At 48.7% G+C, this 19217-nt stretch overlaps 1 protein-coding gene across 7 annotated transcripts in view; it reads left to right on the forward strand.

The window, feature by feature from the left end:
• Positions 1 to 19217, forward strand: part of DDX4 (DEAD-box helicase 4) — a 1965714-nt gene that overhangs the window by 1336486 nt on the left and 610011 nt on the right. For all 7 annotated transcript variants that reach the window (XM_078675096.1, XM_078675100.1, XM_078675101.1 and 4 more), the window contains one exon: positions 14887 to 15039. In XM_078675096.1, coding sequence (XP_078531222.1) covers positions 14887 to 15039 — 153 coding nt within the window. The remainder of the gene's footprint in view (positions 1 to 14886; positions 15040 to 19217) is intronic.

A 19217-nucleotide genomic window follows, 5' to 3' on the forward strand; every position in this document is an offset into this window, starting at 1 on the left:
AACATGTCGAGTAATGTGTCATACGAATTGGAATACTACCCCCTCGCCAGTCTGGCAACGGGGGTAGCATTCCACCCTTTTAGAGGGACACGACATGTATGTAACTGTGAACCCCGGTTAAAGTTAACTCGAGCCTCTGCATCACAAAATGGATGCTGCCACCACAGACACAAGTCTGACCACCTGCTGCTGGGAGTCCTTCCAGCGAGGGAGGCCTGGACAATGGGTTTCCTGCCTTGGGAGGTGCTAGCACCACCCAAGACAGGATTTTGTGTATTGAGGTAGGGAGGCCTGAAAGGAATGAGACATGCCTTGGGCACACAAGGTGTCCCTGTGCATACCCCGGTTCAAACCAGTTGCTGGGGCACTCCAGCCCCAGTTCTGGCACGAAACCGGACAAAGGATAGGGGGTGTAACCATCCCCCTTCCTCGTCCCACCCATGGGAGGGACCTAGTCACTAGTGCAGCCCCCTTTAGCAGGATAAAGGTAGGAGCTGGTCCCATTCCAAGTTAGATTATCCTGAACAACTTTACAAGAAGAAACTCTGGACTTCGACGTTCTGCTCCACAGAAGACTGAAGAATCTCCCTTGTGGGCAAGGAGTGTCCACCCTGCAACTGCAGGCACCATCAAGCATCCTAGCGGTCCACTTTGTCGTCCTTCCTGCCGGATCAAGACTTCAGAGCCCGATGAGACCCGGACTCCCAGACCTCTCCGATCTCTACCCACCTCTGCAGCACAGCTGAGACCCGTGGGTGCAACGAGACACGTGGGACCGGCCATCTTGAAGAGACTGCACTTCGCTTCCAGCACGACTTCTGAGGCATCCTCGAGTAAGTGCTTTGGGGATTGAGAAGCCCCAGCCCCGAGCAGCTCCTGCACCAAAGACCAGCCCTCCAGCATCCACGAGAGCTGCGTGGGGCCCTTTTGCTTGATTGCTGCTCGACGTGTTGTCTGGTCACTTGCCGGCTGGCTAGTGACCTCCTAGACGACGATTCAAGAAATCTACACTGCTGGTCTGGTTGCTCCAGACTGGCCCTTGCTCCCTTCCAAAAGAGGAGCACCCTGGACCCTCCTGGTCCACTCCAGACGCTGTTTCCACTCACCGCGTGGGTTGCCTTTGCCAAGGCCTGTTGACTCCAAATCCGGATCCGACAGCGAGAGCCTGCGTGGGACAGCTCGTGCCTCCATCCTGGTCGTCGAAGACACCTCCTGGTCCACGTGGCTGCAGAGACAAGCGTCCACTCTTCACCTGATCGCGACGACCGCATCTGGTTCCCTCCTGGTTCCACACCGGTCACTGGCTAGTGACTTTGAACACTGTCCCCTCTGCTTTCAGGTCCTCTTCTTCCTTGATCCACCCGTGGATCGCACCGGACATCTTCCTCCTGGTCGCCTGCAGCATCTTTCTTCAAGGCTCCATTGACTTCGCTGAAACCCGACACACTTTGACACCTATGTACCCGCAGCCCGTGGGTGAGGTAACAAGAGCATTTCGGTGCTCAAGGGTAGATTGACTATCCTAGTGTCCAGGTATCCAGTCGTTTTAGTCGTAACTAGTAGGAACTGTCTTTTACTTACCTTTTCGTAATTTGTTCTGCCCACTGACTTTGTTCCGCATCCCGCATGCGAGTTCACACTCTGCACACGCGTCCCGTGGGCCTCCTGATACTTACCTAAGGTTAGGGAAGGGTAGTCCCAGCGAACCTACAGCCTCTGGGCATCTTCATTTTCTAAATTGTTCTACTTAACCCATTTACTTAGTATATGGTTTGCCGTGCCCCTAGGGCACCATTGTAATTTTGTGCAACTTATCGTATTTTTCCTAAGAGATTGTCATGTGCTTAGCCCTCTGACCTCAAAGAGTTCAGAGGTGTTTGTTATTAATAAATATATTGTTTATTTTCATAACAACCTGTGTGGTGTCCTTTCATCTGGTATTCAAGGGGTTATATGTGGTAAAACAGCTGTCTTCACATGCCAAAAGAGTTGAGCCTAAGACTTCTTTGTCCATGCTACCATTAGGATAGCTCGTCTATAAGGTTGACTTACAACCAATCACCATAAGGGTTGTTTGGACTGATACAAGGTGATCACTAGAACTAGTGAGCATCATACATCAGGCTAACTTCTCACAGCTACTAGACCTGCAGGTCTAGTGACTTAAATATTCCACTCGACCTAACTGTAATGCTCTTGACCCATAAGCTGGTCCAAATTTGGTGAAGCTTAGCACCTATTTTATTTAATCGAGTCGTCTTTTTCCTTCATAATTAAATGCGAGCACCTTCAAATATGTGAACTCATGCTTTCTGCTGTACAAAAACTTATGTTTGATGTATTAGACGAAGCAGTTACACTCAGTATAATAAAATGTCTGATAGATACATCTGCCAGTGGATTCCTCACCTTGTGGATTCCTCACCTTGTGAATATCCCCCTGCGTCAGCAGCATTCGGAAATTCTTTTTTGTAGCTTCGCACCGACGTGGAATGACGTCACAGAGGCACGGCATCGCGCGCGACTCCGCTGACGTCACCGACACCATATAAGACCCACGCCGACGTGATGACATCAGTTCCCTTTTTTCCGTGTTGTCGACGCTAACTGTTTTCTGGGATCGTACAGTAGCTTTGTAGTAACTTTGTTACTCTGTGGTTATTTTCACTGTATCTTTGTCTTCTATCGAGATGTCTTCGAAGAAGACTGGTTTTAAGGCTTGCGGAGAATGTGGCAAGACTATGTCCATAACTGATCCGCATGAATGCTGCGTCTGGTACCTGAGTTCCGACCATGACGTCGAGGATTGCCCATCTTGCAAGAAGATGCCTCCGAAGGCCCTTCGGGAGAGGGAGACGAAGCTCCTCGTTGCGAAGCTGAAAAATGAAAAAGAAAAGAATGCTTCGAAGACGCGGTCGAGGTCTCGATCGAGGTCGCGTTCGGAGTCCTCATCAGCTCATGCTTCAAGGTCCTCGAGGAAGAAGCACAAGAAAAGGAGCCATGAGTCATGTCATCACTCGGGGAAGGACTCTAGTTCGAGGCCGAAGTCGCAAGTGAGGCTTCTTCATAAGGAAGCGGAAGCTTCGGCGTCGGAAGCACAGGACTCTGATGGTGAGGCTTCGCGTGCGAATTCGCCAGGATCACCGAAGCAGCAGGCGAACCCTTCTCCGGATCCGTCTAATCCTTCTGGTCAGGAGGATGAAGGTGAGGTGGAGGAGGTTGGTGAAGGCGAGCTTCCGGTGCCCGCGGGTTCGTCGACCCCGGAGCCCGATGAGGAGATCGACGTCAATACAACTCCGCCTCCTCGAGGGCAACCTGGGGGCCCTTATCCAGCCTTTCCGGCTCCAGGTCAGGATTCATCCCAGTTCCTGAATGCCACGTTTGGGGTTTACTCCAGGGCAATGTACCCCTCTGGTGCACCTGTTGGTCCCACGGGTCCTTTGGCATATAACTTGGGCGTTCCCCAGGCTTATGCTGCTGCGCCCTTCATGCCTTTCATGCCGGCTCTAGCACCGCAGTGGCATTTTCCGGCGCCGCCGAGGCCTTCGACGTTGATTCCATCGACGCTGGTGCCCACGACTCCGATGCAGGATCCTGTTCGACCTCTGGGGATACTTCCTCGCCCGACTTTGGGTTCGACGCCGGCTCCGACCCCGGCTCAGTCGGTTCCGGATCAGTCTACTTTGTTTATGAAGGTGAGGTCGCGGCGTGAAGCCCAGAGACTTCTGGAGGAAGAACAGTATCGGTATGCTGATGTGGAGGAAGGAGAGTTACAGGATTCTGATGATCCTTTTGATGACATGAGAGCGGCCAGTGGACTTGAACTGTCTCCTGAGTGGGATTTGGCTTCTGTGTCAGATGTGCCTTCCAAGGATGTGATGCCATATCACGTTGTTATTAAAAAGGCGGCAGGCTTGTTGAATATTACTCTTGTCAAGTTCTGCGGCATCGGTGGTGCGCGGCTATCGGTAAAAACGGGCCGCCGGCATGAAAAACTACATTTCCCGGCATGCCGTGTATACGTCACGCAACAACGTGAGATGCGCGCGCAGACCGGGAAATAAAGGGCTGCTGCAAGCGGCGGTGAAACGCCGATAATTCGTTACTGTGGAGGCGTTTGGAACAGGAACAGTTAGCGGTAGGAACTCTGACTTGTTTCCCAAGTCCTTCGAGACCGTGAGTAGCTGTTCTCGTGTGGGTGTGAGGCGTTGGTTCCACCGATCCCAACAGCACACCCAGTCTGCTGTATTCGTCTTGGTGGGTTCTCTCGGCTGAGAGAAACACGGGTGTCTCTGACATTCAGAGGAGATACCGAAGGGCTTGTTTGGGCAACTTCGGCCACAGGGATAGAGACCCTTGTGGGTGTGTGGCCATACCCTGCTAACACTACTTTGGCCCAATGTTATATATCTGGTACTTTGTTTCAAAGATAAGAAGAGTGTGCGATAGGACTCATACTGGTGAGAGTAACACTGAGCCTCGCAATCCAACTGAACGAAGCCTGGGCACTCAGAACTATTGTGTGTTCGAGCTTAGAGGGGGAAGATAATCCATTGTGTGAAGTAATCATAAGGTGCAAACACGAAGGAACTTTACCTCCTGCATCATCTGTGTGGATTCCTTTTGCATGCAGGGTTCATTATTATTTACTTATCTCGTTTATTCAGGAGACATGAGGGGTATTGAAGTATTGGAACTGTGAAGTACCCATACAAAGGGATATGATGCATAATAACCGCTGGGTATAGTTCCTACCTCCTCCTCAAGCAACTGTCTCCATTGGATTTGGTCCTTTGTATTTTCCTTTACAGGTTTAGCCTCATCACATGTGGGTGTTTTCTTTTACGGGATAGAAAGAAGGTGCCAATTCTAGGGTAAGGGAGATAGGGTAATCTAAATCCCTGTTCTTTGTCGTTACAGATCTCCCTCCCCGCTGTCCCCTTCCTTTCCCGCGCCCCGCTGGACTATCTCGGTTGTCTGTATCATTGTATTTGGACTCTGGGGTAGTTCATAGGGGACGGGTATTGGACTCTCAGCACAGCCCCGAAGAAGTCGGAAAGCAGAGCCTGATAACTCTGTCCACTGCTGAGTACAAGTCTAATATTCTTACTGAGGTCCTTCACTCGCCATCTTCAGTTATTGAGCCAATGCTGCCATTGAATGATGCTTTAGCTGAACCCATCTATGAAGTCTGGAAGAAGCCTTTGACAGCTCCTGCGTTTTCAAGGGCTGTGGCGAAGGAGGTACAGGGTTGCACCTGGTGACCCGGACTTTTTGTCAACACACCCCCTGCCTGAGAGTCTGGTTGTGCAGGCTGCCTGTTCTAAGAAGTCTGCGGGAGCATTTCCGCAGGTTCCTGGGGAAAAAGAGTCCAGGAAGCAAGATCAGGCTGCCAAGAAGGTCTTCTCCTCAGCCAGTATGGCATTGAAGTCTACTAATGCGACTTGTCTATCGGGGCGGTACATCCATGCCTTGATGGATTCCGTGAAGCAGTTGGTGCCAAAAATTCCTGAAGTGGATAGAAAGGACTTTCAGGAGGTAATTTCGGACACTCAGGCTGCTGCGAGACAAGTGATTCAGAGTGGGCTGGACACTGCTGATTCGGTGGCGAGTCATGGGTTCTTCGGTGTCCACTAGGAGAGCTGCATGGCTAAAATCATCGGAGTTCTCTGTAGATGTTCAGTCTGCTTTGATGGACTTGCCATTCGATTGTTCAGGATTGTTTGGCAAGAAGGCTGACGCTGCCTTAGAACGTTTCAAGGACAGCAGGGCCATGGTGAAATCTTTGGGTCTTCAGACCAGAGGTACTACCGGAAGGCGCTTCAGAGGTTTTGGCAGGTCTTCCTTTCGTTCCTACAAAACATTGCAGCAGCAGCCACAACAACAGCAAAATGCGCTGTACAAGTCGTACAGAGGAAGACAACGAGCTCGTCCTAGCGGTCGTCAAGCCTCCTCCTCCTCCTCTTCCCCTTCCCAGCCCCCTACCACCGCAGCAAAGCAGCCCTAGATCCGCCATTCTGGATCATGTGGGCCCAGTGGGGGGGGCGGCTTACCCATTTTCTACGAGATTGGGAATTGATTACATCAGATCTTTGGGTTCTCAATCTCGTGGCGAATGGGTATGCTCTTCCCTTTAGGGATTTTCCCCCAAATTACCCTCCTTGCCAGGGTTCTTGTTCGGAGGAACATCTGCTGCTCCTGCAGGAAGAAGTCCTGGCTCTGTTCGGAAAGGGTACGATAGAGGTGGTTCCAGAGCAGGAGAGAGGTCAGGGATGCTACTCCCTGTATTTTCTGATCCCCAAGAAGGATGGAAGACTCCGTTTAATTCTGGATCTCAGGATCTTGAACCTTTACCTGAAGCAGGAGAAGTTCAAGATGCTCACCCTTGCGCAGGTTCTTCAAGCGCTGCTGGAAGAAGACTGGATTGTGTCGATCGACTTGCTTGATGCGTATTTTCATATCCCGATCCTGAAGTCGCACAGAAAGTATCTCAGTATTACGGTTGGGTCGCAACACTACCAGTTTGCGGTCCTTCCGTTTGGTCTTACTACTGCGCCTCGAGTCTTCACCAAGGTGATGGTTGTGGTGGCAGCACATCTCAGAAGGTCGGGGATACCTGTATTCCCGTATCTGGATGATTGGCTGATCAAAGCAGAATCTCCAGAGATACTGCTCCATCATCTGCAAGAGACAACTCAGTTGTTGCACAGGTTGGGTTTTTCGATAAATGTACCCAAATCTCACCTGGTGCCCTCCCAGCGCAACCTGTTCATAGGTGCGGTACTGGACACTACTGTGTCGTGCATTCCCTCCTCCACAAAGGATTCGCAACATACAGGAAATGATTCCTTTATTTTTCAATGGAGCGGTAGTTCCAGTCTGAAGGTCCTTCGCCTGCTCGGTCTGATGGCTTCTTTCATTCTGTTGGTCAACCATGCACGCTGGAATATGAGGGCACTCCAGTGGTGCCTCTGCAGGCAGTGGTATCAGCACGGCGGAGATCTCAGGGAGTCAGTGAGGATCTCGAGAGAAACAGCAGCGGATCTGTCTTGGTGGGGCGTGGAAGGCAATCTGTCTCAAGGAAAACTTTTTCAACTCCCTCCATCGGTGGCCACAGTGATAACGGATGCATCCACCCTAGGGTGGGATGCTCATCTGGGGGACCTGGAGATCAAGGGTCTTTGGTCTCCAGAGGAAAGGTTGCTTCACATCAACCTTCTGGAATTGCGGGCGATACGTCTGGCGCTCAAGGCCTTCCTCCCATCCCTTCGCGGTCGGTCAGTTCAGGTCCTGACGGACAACACGACCGCAATGTGGTATGTCAACAAGCAGGGAGGAGTGGGGTCGCAGTGTCTCTGCAGAGAGGCTCTGCGTCTCTGGTCCTGCATTCAGGACCATCAGATTTGTCTGATGGCAAATCATCTGGTCGGAGTTCTGAATGTGCGTGCAGTTCTCCGCCAACCACAAGTGGAGGCTTCATCCAGAGGTAGTTCGCCACGTCTTTCGGACGTGGGGGACTCCTCAGGTGGACCTGTTCGCCACTCGCGAGAATGCTCGCTGCCCGTCTTTCTGCAGCCTCCAGTTTCTGATGCAGGGAGCCTTGGGGGGCGCGTTTCAGTTGAGTTGGGACACGCAACTCCTTTACGTGTTTCCTCCCATACCGTTGATTCCTCGGGTTCTGAGGAAGATACGCCAAGACCGGGCCCAAGTCATATTGATCGCCCCGGATTGGCCAAGAAGGGTGTGGTATACAGATCTTTTCCACCTCTCCTTGTGCCCTCCGCTCCGTCTCCCTCACAGGGCAGATCTCCTCTCCAAGATGGAGGGGCAGGTTCTACAACCCCACCTCCAGACCTTACACCTTCATGCCTGGAGATTGAGCGGGGCAACCTGATTTCCTTTTCTCTCCCGCACGATGTGGTGGATGTCATCTTATCGGCCAGGCGTGACTCCACTAAGTCCATTTATTCTTATAGGTGGTCTAAATTTGTTGCTTGGTGCGGGGAGAAGTCTGTTGACCCTTTAAGGGCTCAGTTGTCCAATATACTTCAATTTGCACTTTTCTTGGCCCGGCAGGGTTTTGCTGTGGCAACTATCAAAGGTTATTTGTCGGCCTTGTCGGCTTTCCTTTGTTTGCCGGACCAGCCCTCATAGTTTAAATCTCCAATTGTATTACGTTTCATTAAGGGCCTTACCAATAAATTCCCTCCTACACCTTTTATTGTGCCTCAATGGGACTTGAACCTTGTTCTTGCGTTCTTGATGGGTTCGCCTTTCGAACCTTTACACACATGTCCCTTGAGACTTTTGTCTTTCAAGACTATTTTTCTGGTGGCAATTACCTCGGCAAGGAGGGTAAGTGAGCTTCAAGCTCTTAGTTCAAAGCCCCCATTTTTATCCATTCATGCTGAAAGCATGGTTCTCAGGACCAGGGCTGCTTTTCTGCCTAAGGTGGTAACTCCTTTCCATCTGGGGCAGTCCGTTACTCTCCCTACTTTTTATCCTCCCCCTCACCCTTCCAAGGAGGAGGAGAGACTACACCGCTTGGACCCTAAGAGGGCGGTGAGCTTTTACCTGGACAGGACACGAGAGTTTAGGTTGGATGACCAGCTGTTTGTTGGTTTTGCTGGCTGCAAGAAGGGGAAGGCGGTGCACAAGCGCACGCTCTCGAGGTGGATTATCCTCTGCATTAAGATCTGCTACGCCCTGGCGGGTAAGAACCCTCCAGAGGGTATAAGAGCTCACTCTACTAGAGCAAAGTCATCAACATCTGCTTTGTCTAGGGGTGTTCCTGTTGAGGACATTTGTAGAGCGGCAACTTGGGCCTCCCTCCACACTTTCGCGAAGCATTACTGCTTGGATACCGAAGTGAGGAGGGAGGGCCACTTTGCGTGCGCTGTCCTCCAGGATTTTCTGGTATAGGAGAGTGGACACCCTCCTCCGCGAGTGGGGACTGCTGTGGGACTCTATTCACAAGGCAAGGAATCCACTGGCAGATGTATCTATCAGAAGAACAAGTTACTTACCTTCGGTAACGCTTTTTCTGGTAGATACAATATCTGCCTGTGGATTCCTCACTGACCCACCCGCCTCCCCGTTGTCCACTCTTCTATACTTGAGTTGTTGTATTGTATATTTTTTTATTGTCAAAGGAAATGTATATTCTGTTTTTAATTTCCCTACCCAGTCCCTGAGCTGAAGGTACTATTGTATTGCTAAAATCTGTGTTTTGAAAACTAAAACTTGAATTTAAATCGTTTTTTTTTTAAATTGTGTGGTGTCACTTACTGTTGTGATTTTAAAGCCTCGAAACACCGCCAGCAATTGCTTACTCTTTAGCGCACAGCCGACCTGAACGCTGTCACGCTTTCCCATCTTTCTCAGCGGCCGCCATCAGACCAGGCGTGCACGCTGACCACGCCCACTTTAGGCCACGCCCCCTGATCGCGCTATTAAAGCGCCGACTGTTAGCGCTTTGCCACATTTCCCTACCCAGTCCCTGAGCTGGAGGTACTATTGTATTGCTAAAATCTGTGTTTTGAAAACTAAAACTTGAATTTGAATCGTTTTTTTTAAATTGTGTGGTGTCACTTACTGTTGTGATTTTAAAGCCTCGAAACACCGCCAGCAATTGCTTACTCTTTAGCGCACAGCCGACCTGAACGCTGTCACGCTTTCCCATCTTTCTCAGCGGCCGCCATCAGACCAGGCGTGCACGCTGACCACGCCCACTTTAGGCCACGCCCCCTGATCGCGCTATTAAAGCGCCGACTGTTAGCGCTTTGCCACATTTCCCTACCCAGTCCCTGAGCTGGAGGTACTATTGTATTGCTAAAATCTGTGTTTTGAAAACTAAAACTTGAATTTGAATCGTTTTTTTAAAATTGTATGGTGTCACTTACTGTTGTGATTTTAAAGCCTCGAAACACCGCCAGCAATTGCTTACTCTTTAGCGCACAGCCGACCTGAACGCTGTCACGCTTTCCCATCTTTCTCAGCGGCCGCCATCAGACCAGGCGTGCACGCTGACCACGCCCACTTTAGGCCACGCCCCCCTCTGGATTAAAAATGTGCTTGCACAGGAAGCGCAGCGGGCGAGCGCAGCGGGAGCGCCGTATGCGCGCCGAAGGCGCGCTAAAGTCAAGCCCGTCTGTGCCCGTCCGGGACCGAACGGACCCAGGCCCAGGCACTCTGCCAGACCCACCCCTCAGTCGTCTGACATATTCTGCAGACACGCTTATGGCTCTCCGACCAGAAAAAAAACAACATTGTCGCTACATTCACGACACAGGTAAACCCGTCACTAGCTGTCCGCGCTGCTACCCAACCACCCGGACCACAGCCATTCCCAGTTTACAACTGGGTCTTCTCAACTGTCGCTCTCTTCCCAAGCACGCACTCGAACTCAATGAGTTGATTGCAGATCAAGGCTTGGATGCACTATTTCTTACAGAAACCTGGCTCACTGACAGCACCGATGCGGACGCTGTATCCGCCCTTCCCCCAGGCTACCTCATCCAAACCCTCCACAGACCCAAAGGAAGAGGAGGCGGGTTGGCCATAATCCACCGGGAACAGTTTACCTGCAGAACTAGTGACGCCCAAATTGATAACTCCGAAAGCTGCCACTTCTCCCTTCAATCTTCCCTGATGCATTCCCTTTCGGGACTCCTGATTTATCGCCCCCCAGGTACCCTTGGGAAATTTCTCAATGCAGTCACCGAATCGGCTTCTCAACTAGCCGCTTCTGTGTCCAACTTCCTCATCATAGGTGACCTGAACCTTCACTTTACAAATCCCACTGACCGATCAGCATCGGACCTACTAGTGGACCTGTTGTCACTTAATATTAGGCTGGTCAACAACGAACCCACCCATGAGAAGGGACACCTATTAGATCCCGTCCTCACTAACGCCAATATCATCACCAGCCCACCTTTGTCACTGCCATGGACTGATCATCTTCTAGTCCCATTCTCATGGGAAACCCCCACTGTGTCCACCCAGCCTACGAAAATCAAAGTTAATGACAGACGCTGGCATAAACTCATACCATCAGAATGGTCGGACCTTCTCTCTAAAACCACCCCAGTGCTGTCCTCCGACGCCATAACGGCTGATGAACAGTTCTGCTCCTGGATCACGTCCTCCCTGGACACTCTTATTCCCAAAACCACCACCCTCAGGCACAAAAAACGCACACCCTCAGCCCCGTGGTACACTCAAGAGCTCAAGTCGCTGCGGCAGGACTGTAAAAGAGCTGAGCGATCATGGAGGAAGGAGCAATCCAACGCTAACAAGGCTGTCTACTCCGCCTCCCTATCAACCTACAAATCTGCGATCGACAAAACTAAAAGTCGATTCTTTCAGGAACGAATCGAAAAAGCTGCTTGCTCGAGCAAAGAAACCTATACCATCCTAAAAGAACTCCTCAAGGTTCCTGACCCCACCCCTATAAACCCCCCAGATCCAAAGGCAGACCAGGAAAAATGTAACAAGCTAGCCAACTTTTTCCAAGAGAAAATTCAAAAAATTCTCGACTCTATTCCCCTGACTAAGTCGAGCGAGACCGACAAGCCCCATGAAACCTCACTCACCCCTCGCCTTACCTCGTGGGGACAAACAACCCACGAAGAAGTAGAGATCACGCTCACTTCCATCAAAAGCGGATCTCCTAGGGACCCCGCACCGCTACGGACCCTTAAGGAAGTCGCTCCCACTATCATCCCCCCCCTCACTAAGCTGATTAACGCCTCTTTTCAACAGGGAGTTGTACCCCCGAGTTGGAAAGCCGCAGTCGTTAAGGCGCTGCTAAAAAAAACCCTCCTTGGATCCAGCTGAATTGGCCAACTATCGACCAATATCTCTCCTCCCCGGGACCAGTAAGGTCGCCGAGAAACTGGTGAACAAAAAACTCTCCCAGTTCCTTGAATCCAACAATCTGCTAAAAAACTCGCAGACAGGTTTCCGCCCAGGACAGGGCACCGACATCGCCCTCCTGGCTGCAGTGGAGGAGGCCAGAACACTCTTAGACGAGGGAGGATCAGTGGCAGTGATCCTCCTCGACCTGAGCGCGGCCTTCGACACCGTCAACCACCAACTTCTGGTCAAACGGCTCGAGAAGGTAGGAGTGGAAGGCACCGCTTTATCTTGGCTTTCCTCCTTTCTGGCCCAACGCTCCTTACAGATATGGGAAAACAACACCTGCTCCTCCGACACACCCCTCCAATGTGGTGTGCCTCAGGGCTCCTCCCTGAGCCCCACATTGTTTAACATCTACATGTCCCCTTTGGAGGAGGTCGTCATCCCATTCGGAGTGAGCATTGTCAGCTATGCGGATGACACACAACTAGTTGTCTCCCTCTCCCACCCCAGTCGACAGCCAGCGGACCTATTCAACTGCCTGACTCAAATCCAAGGGTGGATGAACAACTCAGCCCTTAAGCTGAATGGTTCGAAAACTGACATTCTCCTCCTGGGTCAGAAAGGACTCTCCTTCCCTCTGAACATCTGGCCACCCTGTCTGGGCCCCCCCCCTGTTCCCAAACAGGAAGTAAAGAGCCTGGGAGTTTGGATCGAAACTGATCTTTCATTCGCCACGCAGGCCAAAAAAGTAGCAGGCACATGCTTCGGGCTACTCAAATCTATGAGAAAGATCCTGCCCCTTCTTCCACCCACATCGCAAAGACTCCTCATCCAGGGCCTCATATTGTCCAGGATTGACTATAGCAACGCTATATACCTGGGCGCCCCCGAAGCAACCTTAAACAAATTGCAGAAAATCCAAAACGCGGCCGCCCGGATCCTCACGCATACTCCCGCCAGAGCTTCAGCCAAACCTGCCCTGAAACTCCTTCACTGGCTCCCAGTGAGGGAACGAGTAACATTCAAAGCCCTAAGCCTGGCCCATAGGCTACTGCAGAATCAGGGCCCTCCTATTCTGAGGAAATTTATACAACCCTACAAACCCCCGAGGTCTCTTAGATCGGACAAAGAGTCCCTCATCACCGTGCCCAGATTCAAGAAAGCACGCATGGGTGGAAGACGTTTCTCGATCCACACAGCACGTCTATGGAACACCCTCCCTCGAGATCTGCGGAAAGAATCGAACTACCTGAGATTCAGGAAACGACTCAAAACCCACCTGTTCCCATAAACTCAAACCTCCCTGATTCAATACTTGCCTCTGTCCATTACCGCTTTTGTTTTTCTGTTTTATCAGTATCTCCTTCTTTTCACCCCCAGCCCCCACTGGTGTAGGGTTCCTCAGCGCTGGGATACCTCAGGGTGACTACGCGCTCTACAAAATTTTTTAATAATAATAATAACATTGGTTTCACACTGTGTTATCTTGACATTTGTGTACTGTGTATATTGTGTATATTTCTGCTGTTATCGGTCCGTCCGTGCGCCTCGAAGGCACGGAAAAAAGGCCGGATCTGATGTCATCACGCCTGCGTGGGCCTTATATGGTGTCGGTGACGTCAGCGGAGTCGCGCGCGATGCCGTGCCTCTGTGACGTCGTTCCACGTCGGCGCGAAGCCACAAAAAAGAATTTCCAAATGCTGCTGACGCAGGGGGATATTCACAAGGTGAGGAATCCACAAGGTGAGGAATCCACAGGCAGATATTGTATCTACCAGAAAAAGCGTTACCGAAGGTAAGTAACTTGTTCTTTAGCCCACATAATAGGCACACATGACCTTTCACTTGCCTCTTGGTTCATCAGTAGCATTGTTATTATAAGGGATGGGCAGGAATGTTTCTAAGCTCATGTTTAAAAACGCTCACTTTTAATATTTATATATATAACACTAAATCATGATGTTGCAGTGCCCTGTCATTTATAGACAAAATATTTCCATTGAAATTGCCACGAACGTTCCCGCTGGCACGTAGTTTTACTGATAAGTATATATTGTACAAACGAAAATGGGAACATTAGATTTCAGCAAATATTTATAATTTGCACATCAGCAAGTAGTGTTCTGCCTTGTTTCAATCCTATCAAATTATGTTTGCATCACACATTAGAATTAACAAGTATTTTAAAAAGTGATTTGCCAACTAGTGAAATTCATTTTAAAATGTTAGTACAATTAATTTAGAGTATTTAAAAATATATTTTTTTTTAGAAACGAAAAAAATATCCTGTTTGTGGCCTTTTCTTGCACACAGCATGATTGTAAGACAGTGCATGTACTTTGTATTACTCTGTCTGCAAAGTTTGAGGATTTTGTAAACACGATCTCTGTGATAAAATAAGGAACTATCTGCAAGAAGACATAAGTTGACATCTGACCTCTGTCTTAAAACACAGAGCAAATGTAACCAGATTTAAATGCATCTTTATTGGTCTTTCACTTATAAGAACACCTGTTCTTTGTCAACTGGAGTCTCTCACCGGACCGGGCCAGTAGTCCCTAAAATTAGCTAGCCCTGATAACATTTGACTCGCGAAAGCGAGTTTGTGAGCAGATTTCTCGAGGCCTGTGTTTCCAATAGAAGAAGAGTGGGAGAGTCTGAAACATGTATAGGATCTGTGGAACTCGGAGAAATGTTGGTAACTAATATTTGTGGGCTTGTGCTTTTTTGGACTTTTTTCATACGTGGTGTGGTTGAGTGGATTTGTGGTAACATCCACATTATCACCTCTTCCTGCCTGGTGGACATTTCAAAGATCATTCCTCAGGAATATGTATTATCCACTAGAAAGAGCATTACTGAAGGCAAGTAACGTATAATCTTTAGGAACTAAATTTTACTGTTCATTGAGTTTCCCACCGTACTCATAACACAGCAAATGTAAGGAAATTAAAATTGTAATATTTACCAATGTAAATTTTTTTAGGCTCATATATTTTTCTTCATTCTTATTTTCTCTAGACGTTTGAAGAAGCAAATCTTCCTGAAACACTGAATAAAAACATTTCTAAAGCTGGGTATGTCAAACTTACACCAGTTCAGAAATACAGTATTCCTATTGTGCTAGCCAAACGTGATTTAATGGCTTGTGCGCAGACCGGTTCTGGAAAAACAGTGAGTAATTGATTATCTGTTTGGCAGTTCAGTGGTATGTCTTTGTTTATTTTACACTCAGATAAGCGTTTAACAAGGTATAAAAGTGCCTTTACACAAAAACTACCATACGAGATGCCATCTTCAGATTTCTACTGCATGTCATGCTTTAGACTAGAGTATCCCAGTCACAGCCCTACTAGTTTGAAGAGCGCCACAGATTTAATCTGAAAATATTGACCTTTTCTTCCTCCGCCTTTTAATGTTATTTGCAGATAAGATGATATGGTTTTAGTTTTTCTTATTCCAGTAAGTTTCTATTGAGGTTGCTTCCCTGCATATGTTTAAACCTCATAAAGGAGTTTGCTACATTGTTTTTCATACCTTGCATAGTCTTTCACAGAGGAGCTTCTTTATTACAGCCTGCATATTCTCTTTCTACATAAAGGTTTTTATCAGGGAAAACTGGAAAGAAAGTATGAAACAGGCTTTGAATGGAACGTTTTAATTGAGCCCCTACCAATACACATCCCGCAAGGTCAGCCTCTGAACAGTTAATCGTCAAATCTTAGTCGTCACACAACCTGAAATCAAGGGGTGAGAGTGGTCGCTCATCCTTTAATATGTGTCCATGAGGATACGAGACTGACTTAACAGACACAATAATAGAAGAGAGGCACAGGGATAACGGTATCACAGAGACAAGTTCAACACAGTATTCAATGTAAAGCAAAGTACATCAGGCAAAACAGGCAAAACAAAATCCTTTCAAAGCCTAGGAATGAAAACTCCTACAATAACTTCTCAAACCACCCTCATCATGTTTTCTACTTGATTCTCCACCAGATCAAGAAGCTTACTATTAGAAGAGCAAATTGACTGCAAAGAAACGTAAGGTGATAGATTAGGAATTCCACAAGCCTCTCCCATATCTTGCCATCCCTGATCCACTTCCAGAGAGTTCCCTTAAGAGCAAGCTAATTCAGACTACACCATCATCAGTTGTCTAATTAGCTAATGATGTTTACCTTGTTAGCACCATATTAGGGCTCTAGTGATTTGGGCTACATTCTCAGGTCTCGCAGTCGTAATATCATGGGGTTGGGGCTGTGCTTAGGAATGTCTATTGTAGCTACTATACTGTGTGGGCTGATAGGGATTGAGGTTCAATAGCATCTTCTTGTACCCGGAAGGCCAGTTTGTGCGAGCCCAGGAGGTAGTCTAGCCTGGCGTATGTTTTATGTGCAAATGAATAATACGTGTAGTCTTGGGTGTGTATGGGTATTCCTCCCGCAATCAGCTAGGCCTATGTCTTTTAACCAGTTCACTCCCCCTTTGGGCAGGGCACCCTTCTGGCCGTGCCTCTGTGCAGACTTGTCCAGTTCGTTGTTAAATATGAGATTTGTCACCCCCACTAGTTTTGAGCAGTTTTGCGTCCCCAAATCTCAGTCACCCCCTGTCTTAGAAATTATTTTTGCCCCTCGTTAGGTGAGTATATAGTAGCTATCATGGGTGCTCTGGGGCCTATTTGTAGCCAGAAGGCAAGCATCCTCCCTCTTAGTTCATCCTCTTTGGACAATACCTTACCCCTAAAATGTCAAGAAATTGGTTTGCCACTCCCTCTTTTTTGTTTAAGAGTTATGAGAAGTATTGGTGAGGAAAGTGTTTGAAGTGAAGCCTGTGTTTGTCACGGTAGAGGAGATGCATCTCTTGTAATAGGCAGACGTGCGCTCCGGAGTTCTCCAGGTGTGATATGGCTCTTCTTTTCAGGGCGTGATTAAGGCCTTTAACCCCTTCCATGCTCATGACTAGTTAAGCTCGTCATGCAGTACACTGCTCGTGTGCTCATGACGAGCTGAGCTCCTCATGAACAATGGAAATATGAAGAGTTCAGCACCAGGGGAGATTGAAGGTGTTAATGTTCAGTGTGAGGACTCAGTTTGTCTGACAGTGTGAGAGGATAAGATGCTGTATTGGAGCTACTGAAGTATGACCAAGAAGTCATGTGGGTGAGATATGTAATGTGTTTTGTGCTGTGAAACGGGAGTACCACAGGTTCGTGTAGGTGGTGCCTGGGTTCAACCAAAGGAAAAAACAAACTAAAACTCACAGCAAAAAACAGCAACAAATTAAAACTGATGTAAGTCATTCGAAATCTATGTTCGAGGCATATGAGCTGCAAATTACACACTATGCATAGATCGCCATCTGGTGTTGGGTCCGGATGTTTCCAGTTTATTGTCTTGGAACAAGTCTTTAGAAGTCACAAGATAGGTGACTCCTCCTGTGGACAAAAAAAGTACATGGGTATCGACTCCATCTTCGGATTGTTTTTTCCGCCATCGGGCTCCGATGTGTTAGACGCGTTCCAGTTTGTTGTCGTTACTGATCTTCCTTTCAACGCCCAATCCTTTACCCTTTATTCGTTATTGTCTTCAATCACATTTCCCATTCAACGCACAACTCTGCAAACTTAAACTCTTCGGTTCCTGTCGTCGACGCAGGCCTTCAGGCCAATCTGCGCCATCAGGCCCTTTGGCTCATGGAAAAGACTCCTTTTAAAAAGTGTCCTCAATGTGGATCCAAGTTGTCACACGCCGATCTTCATGCGGTGTGTAACCTCTACCTCTAGGGTATGCTCAGACGTGAGTCCCTTGCTCATTGCACCATCAGGATTCAAGCAAGCCGGGCCGACGAAGGCTGTGATGCCAGAAACCGGTCCCCGGAAGCTTGTTTCCTTCCCAGTATAAGAATTGGCTTGGTAGTTTGGTTTGCCCTGTTCCCATCATGCACTGGGACAGGAACAGACTAATTTGCATATAGCCGGGTTCTGAGCTGGGATGGTGCAGTGAGCTAAAAAAAGGTGATGGATTAAAACCATGATCTCTTGACTTGGTAAGAGTATTCTGCATCATTCAGAAACTCTGTCCATCACCACCCCTTTTCCAAAATCGATTTTATCCACACTATGTGTGGGAGGGTATGCTCAGACGGGAGTCCCTTGCTCATTGCACCATCAGTATTCAAGCAAGCCGGGCCGACGAAGGTTGTGATGCCAGAAACCGGTCCCCGTAAGCTTGTTTCCTTCCCAGTATAAGAATTGACTTGGTAGTTTGGTTTGCCCTGTTCCCATCGTGCACTGGGACAGGAACAGACTAATTTACATATAGCCGGGTTCTGAGCTGGGATGGTGCAGTGAGCTAAAACAGGTGATGGATTAAAACCATGATCTCTTGACTTGGTAAGAGTATTCTGCATCATTCAGAAACTCTGTCCATCACCACCCCTTTTTCCAAAATTAACCTCTGCCTTTCACTTGAGCACAAGGCCAAAGACTGTCCAGCTTGCGCCTCTTTCTGCTCCCAAGAAAACCATACGTGATTGTTGAGCTCTAAGAAGCATGGCTCGATCATCAACATAGATACCGGACAGTATCTTTTAAGAAGGCATCAATGTACCGGAGCAGGAGCACATCAAAGAGGGCACCTTTTTCACCTCCGAAGCAGAAGAATCTGACGTCGAAGATATCACTCCAGGGCAGCAGGTCGTACTGACGTTGACCCCCCCCCCTCCATCCAGCCATACAAAGGTTTAAGTAACACCTTCACCTTCGGGCCTAGGTGCACACCGGGATCAAACTTCCCACGCCCGCCTTTGTGCCCGGCCAAGATGTCAACATATAAGCCTTTAGGCCACTCTGGATCGAGCCAGCCTAGCGTCTGTGCCAAAACCCCATCCTCGGCACCGACAACAAAAGACAAACCAAAACAAAAACCATAGTCTTCCTCTGCACTGATGCCTGGTTCCACGTCGGCAGCGAAATCCACAGACACTGAACCTTCGGATCCGGAAAAATCAGCAAAACACAAGCTCCCAGAAGTTCCTTTTGTCACTCCTCTTGTAGGGGCGCCTCTAGAGGCTTTAACACAGATAACTCCTCCACCTCCTTTAAGAGTCCCACACAGACCTCCTTTACCAGAGGTTATTACAGAGGAGGCTACAGAGGCAATAATAAAAAAGGTAGAGGCAAAACTACCAATACTCGCTCTGCCTCTTCCTCCTCGTCCTCCAAACAATGACTTCCCGCCGCTCCCCTCGGACATTCTACTCCGGTTGGGGAAAGATTGATACAGTTCCTACCTGTCTGGAACACCATTACCACGGACAGGTGGGTGGGACAAATGATCCAATCCAGTCAT

Source organism: Lissotriton helveticus, chromosome 2_1 (assembly GCF_964261635.1).
Source record: "Lissotriton helveticus chromosome 2_1, aLisHel1.1, whole genome shotgun sequence".
In the NCBI taxonomy this organism is placed as follows: domain Eukaryota; kingdom Metazoa; phylum Chordata; class Amphibia; order Caudata; family Salamandridae; genus Lissotriton; species Lissotriton helveticus.